Consider the following 5,685-nt stretch of genomic DNA (forward strand, 5'->3'; position numbering starts at 1 on the left):
ATATGTAAATGGCTAATTATATCTAGTTTGGTAATGTTTGTTTATGATGTATATTAACTATTTTATATATTACGTTGTTAAGTGCAATAAAGTTTTTGCCTTGTTTGCTTTATTTTTTTAATATTTGAAACTTATATGGTCAGTAACTTATGTGATTGATAACTTAGGAAGCTCAGTTTCTACTTCTGTAATCAATTAAGTATTCTTTTGTGCTTGTTTTAAAGCTCTCTTTGGCCTAACATGTCTGTATGTATACATGTATGTTTGTGTAGGTATAGATATATGTATGTATTTGTCCATTTATACATACAATATGATTACTCAATACATTGTTTAGGTACAACATTTAAATACTGATTATTTCTAATAAAACCTTTAAGAGTAGTAATATAAATTTCAGAATGTGTCTGGTACAGAAAGTTGGTACTTAAAGAAAAAAATTCTATAGCTTCATGACTGTGCCTCTCTGTTAATTTCTCATTTGAGAGATTTAAACGGAGATTGCTTTAGCCATGGTGTTTGAATTGCTGCCGATAGCAGACCATCTCACATCATGTGGCTGGCTCAGCCTGTCTTAAAATTGATTAAACTCCATGTTGTTTTCCAGTGTGGTATATTCAGGAATTCTACAAATACCCCGTGAGTGAAAACGTGTGTAATCTTTTAAAATCAAAATACTAACACTAGCCCAGACAAAACTTTCACTTTTTAGAATCTGTGCTGTCACATTAGCCGTAAAACCAAATTGTTTCCCTTGACTGTTTCCCTTGTTTTCCTTGACTTCAGATGTTTCTGGTAACAGATAGGGCAGTTTTCATGATGTGGATATTGGGCAGATCTTCTGGGGTTTAAATATTCTAACATTGGGGTTTAAATATTCTAACGTTGGGATCCATTATTGGCCACTTGCATACCAGCTTATTTGCTAGGATTTGTATAAACATTAAAGTTTACAGACATTGTACAACTAACACAGTGAGTTGCCCTCTTATTTTTTCACAACAGTACTTTTAAAAGGTATCATTTCACTTGTACAGTGAAGAAACTGTACCTCCGGATGGTAAGTGCCTTGTCCACATTCACAGAGTTAGTAATGCATCTGGGGTACAGATACAGGGCTCTGGCCTATAATTACAGAGTCGTTTTTTGTAAGCCAACAGAGATGGAAATCCAGACTGGCTGCAAGAAGTAAAACCCCACTTCAAAATGGCTTAAACAGTAAGGAAAGTTTATTTGAAACCAGTTGAGCCTCAGGTGCGGGGCAGTCTGGGTTATGTAGTACATCAGTTCCATGATGCCTTCATTTACCCAGGTGTGGGTCTTTAGGGAAGGCTTTATATCAGTGTGGAGAACTGTTTACTTGCCAAGTTCTCAGACTCTTGCAAGTTCTCAGACCAACCTTGCAAAGAAAGCCTTTTTAGGACAGCAGTCTCAGGCCTGCTTTGTTAACTTCTGCACAGTTTCGTTTCATTTTTCACTATTTCAAACAATGCTACATTGATCTTTGTGTGTATATCTTGTCTCACTCAGGTTGGTATTTCTGTTGAATAAACCTAATCTACACATAAATTTGTTAAACGCTGTGTATATATAAAATTTTGTTAATTACTGCCAAATTGAACTCCAAAAAGCCTGCCAATTTACATTCCTACTAACAGTATTTGCAAGGGACCCTCCATTACACTGGTTATCAGTCTTTGTAATTGTTGACAGTTGAATACAGCCAGAATCTTAAGAGCAAAAAATGTAGAAAGATAGACAAAAAGTAACAAAATTGAATTAAGCTGAGGTGACTTGCTATATGGTTACATCTGACAATGTAGTGCTGTAGCTGATAGCAAGTTTTTCATGAATACATTTTGAAGATAGGGTGTGAAGCACTTGATAGATTTGCTTTAGATGTGAAATTGAAGCTTACCGGGCAGAGTTAAAATAGAAAATATTTGTGTTTAACAGTGGGTTTTCAGAATTAAAATATGGTGGCCAAATACTGGTTACCTATTAAAGTAAGCTATTTGTATTGTCAACTTGATTATAATAAAATGGCACCAAGTTGTAAATACATGATTTTAATATTAAATATTTACGAAATTAACGTTTTGTGGGAGAAGAGGGGTTGTGGCAGTGTTCATAAACACAAGCTACATTTTAAAACCATACCACTTTACTTTCAGAAATCTTAATGTATGAAAGTATTGTTCAGAGTAGAAAACTGTCATTATAGTAGTTTTAGTGTTAGATACCAGGTTTACTTGGGGTATCTAAAAAAAAAAACAAACAATAAATAAAAGAAGTGTAACCATAAAGAAAATGGAGCTTGTATGGATGCTTATTAGGGGAATATTTTTCACTTGGAAACTAAAATAATTTTTTATAGTTTATTTCTTCAGAAGAAAACTACCCTGGAAATGTGCACTTCTCTATAAGAAACCATAGCGAGTTGTCTTTGTTTTCTGGTACTGTTAAGAGTTTACGTGGTTGTAAGCTCATCTAAGATCCCATCTGGGTTTATAACCCCTTTCTCTTAATGCCTCAAAGGTTTCCTAACTGTGAGTGGATGTATTAAATGTGAGGAAACATTCCCAGTCTCCTTAACAGCCTGTTAAAGTGCTTGTTCCCTGAAACAGATACAGTTGTACCATCTGCAAATTATTTTGTACTGCCAGAGGAGGTACTGAACCAACTTTTAGGCAAAGACTTTTGTCTTCTACAGGGATTTCCAGAACAGTGATATGATACGGAAATGCATTAAAAAACTTTATCCAAATGGTTTGAATACTTGTAGCTTTCTGACCTAGAAGCTTTAGTAAAAAATTTCTATCCTAGTTCTGTCACTGATTCATTGTGTATCCTTGAGAAATTCATCTCTTTTTGTCTAAATCCTTTTGTCAGCTGTAAATTCAAGATAATACAGAACCATTTACTGACTTTTCAAAAATATTAAGAACTGCATATTGCTTTAAAAATGCAAAGATATGAATGCTAAACTTCAAAATAATTACAGCTGGAAAGTGTAAGCTTTTAAAAAGTACTTGGATGTCAAGGAAACGAAAGTGATTATTAGTGGTTAATGTGCTTTTGAGGTGATTTTCTTGAGTAATAATTGAAAGCTTGTGTTTATACAGATCCTCAGACTGATGGGAGACAAAGCTCTCATGGTTCAATTGACAGCGTCTGTTTTTTATCAAGTTGAATTAGGTACACTATATAGCCTCTTCTAATAACCTATTTCAGTTATGACAAGAAGATTCACACATGTATATATGGAAAAAAATATAATTGAGGTATCTTTAAAAATGAACTCTATGGGCTGAAAATTACTCTTGCTTTGAGATAAAGAACCTAGGAAAATAAAGAGTTATTAATGCCTTCCCAACCTACACTTGATTCTTGAATTAAATTACAGTTTGAAGAATGCTTACTTTTTAAAATGGCATTGATTAGACTCTGTGGGTGCTTAACTTCTCACATTTTCATTTATCTTTTGAACAACTATGTAGTAATTTTCATTGCACATTAAAAAAAATTTCCTGAATTAAAGTAAATGCCAAAGTCTCAGGCTGTATAACCCCCTTTTATGTGGTGTTTCTTATGCTTGAATTATTTGGTTTAATATGCTGTATACGGTGGGTCTGGATTTTTTAAGAACAGTCTGGACAGGCTCCTATTTAGCTGCAAGGAACAAAGGCACATTCACGTTATCTTAAATGCTGGAGGCTTATTTTAAGGATACAGAGGACAGGAAGGCGACCACCTCATCGGAGACATGGCTGGTAAAATGGCACTTTGGTCTTGTAGTGGGCACAGCAGCTCTGATAGCTGTGGACGTCCACTGCTCCGTAGTCGTCATGTGCCTACCCTTACTCATGTTTCCCAGCTTCTCCCTGCACATAAAAAAGTGCTTTTCTTACAAGCACTTCAATATGAGGCTTTAAAAAGTCTTATTTAAGATAAATGACAACAAAAAAGCTTTCGTATAATTATCTACAGGTTGATTTCAGGTACCTTATCACCATAGTACTTAATGAATTGGGCTATGTTAGCTTAAGTTAACTATTTTCAGTTAACCCACACAATTTGCTGAACTTCATATAGTGTAAATGATTTAACTGAAATGAATTTTGCTATAGTCTCAAATTTGTTAACTCTTCTGCCTTTGTTAAATGTTTTAAATAGTTGATTATCTCATAGTTTCCTAGTCTCTTGCAGCGTAACTGATACATTGTCTATATTATTATACTTGGTTAACTGAAGGTATTCTCTCTGTAAACTTCAACTAGTTGCCTATAAAATTTTCTCAGCAGAAACTAATGGTATTACATTTGAAAATGAAATACCTTGTCCTTTAGAGGCCATATGTCTAGAAAGTCATTCTGTGTATAAAGATTAATCAACCAGTCAAAAGACATAGCTTGTTTTCTTTAGTGTTACCATTGACACCCGACAAAATATTGAATTACCGAGTTTTAGGCTCCGGGAGGTAATGCCCCGGAAGGCGGGGAACGCGGAAGAGGCCGAGGCCGGCGCGGAGGAGGCGGACGCGGAGGCGTCCGGCCCGGAAGAGTCCCACCAGGAGGAGCCCGGCTCCCAGCAGGAGATGGAGGCAGGGCGGCCGCGGCGGATGCTGCGCTCAGTGAACACGCGCGAGCCGTCCCAGGTCATCTTCTGCAACCGCAGCCCGCGCGTGGTGCTGCCCGTGTGGCTCAACTTCGACGGCGAGCTGCAGCCCTACCCGAGGCTGCCCGCCGGCACGGGCCGCCGCATCCATAGCTGCCGGGGTCATCTTTGGCTCTTCCGAGATGCTGGGACATCTGCTGGGCTTCTAGTTAACCAAACCGAGCTGTTTGTGCCGTCTCTCAATGTTGATGGACAGCCTATTTTTGCAAACATCACACTGCCAGTGCACACCCTGAAAGAGCAGTGCCTCCAGCTTGTGCGAAGCCTAGTCAAGCCTGAGGATTACAGGAGACTGGACATCGTGAGATCCCTCTACGAAGATTTGGAAGACCACCCAAATGTGTGGAAGGACCTGGAGCGGTTGCCCCAGGAGCATATTGAAAATCAGTGGATGGCAGAGGAGACTGAAGATTTTAATTGAAATGTACACTCCTGGGTCTCGGCTTTTGACAGTCCTGACAAGTCTCGATCTAGATCTAGGGCTGGTCACTTTTTCTCGGCTTCAAAGTGTCTCATTCTTTGAGTAAAAATGCTCCATTGCTTAAAAGAAAGTTAACTGACCTCACTACTGGGCACTGTGATGTTTAAGGGCAAATATCACAAAATGTAATTTAATGCCTGTCCCTTCTAGAAGTATTTTTCAAGGGAAAGGAGTTGCATTTTTGTCTCCTAGTGAGTCAGGAAAGTTTCTGTGTAAGGACTTTTGTGTAAGTAATTCAGTGAGAATTGTAGCTTATTCTTGAGTTGTAGGAAAGCAGTGGCGTCTGCTTTTCATTCCTGTATCATGTTTGGTGATGTGCCCGTGTCCCACTCTGAGAGACCAAGGTGTCCTTGGGGCAGGGGCATAGCCGTCGGCTCTTTGAGACTCCAGTGCCTCGCACGTTATGAGCCTTCCCTCAGTGTTTGCTGAATGAACAAACCAGTGACTACTTTGGTAGAAAGTGTTAGAGGTTTTCACCCTTTTTTTTGAGAGCGGGTGGTAGTGGGGACCTTAAAGTATATACAGTA

General features: G+C 38.1%; 1 protein-coding gene across 1 annotated transcript; it reads left to right on the forward strand.

Moving 5' to 3' along the window:
- Nucleotides 1-4,416: 4,416 nt before the first annotated feature.
- LOC132360659 (von Hippel-Lindau disease tumor suppressor-like) lies at nt 4,417-5,262 on the forward strand. The gene has a single exon (XM_059915740.1). The coding sequence runs from the start codon at nt 4,484-4,486 to the stop codon at nt 5,096-5,098; it is 615 nt and encodes a 204-aa protein (XP_059771723.1). The 5' UTR covers nt 4,417-4,483; the 3' UTR covers nt 5,099-5,262.
- The last annotated feature ends 423 nt before the right edge of the window (nt 5,263-5,685 follow it).

This window comes from Balaenoptera ricei, chromosome 2, assembly GCF_028023285.1.
Source record: "Balaenoptera ricei isolate mBalRic1 chromosome 2, mBalRic1.hap2, whole genome shotgun sequence".
NCBI lineage: Eukaryota > Metazoa > Chordata > Mammalia > Artiodactyla > Balaenopteridae > Balaenoptera > Balaenoptera ricei.

Excerpts from the sequence above, each read along its gene's own strand:
- LOC132360659 (XM_059915740.1), top strand. The coding sequence starts at position 4,484 with ATGCCCCGGAAGGCGGGGAACGCGGAAGAGGCCGAGGCCGGCGCGGAG.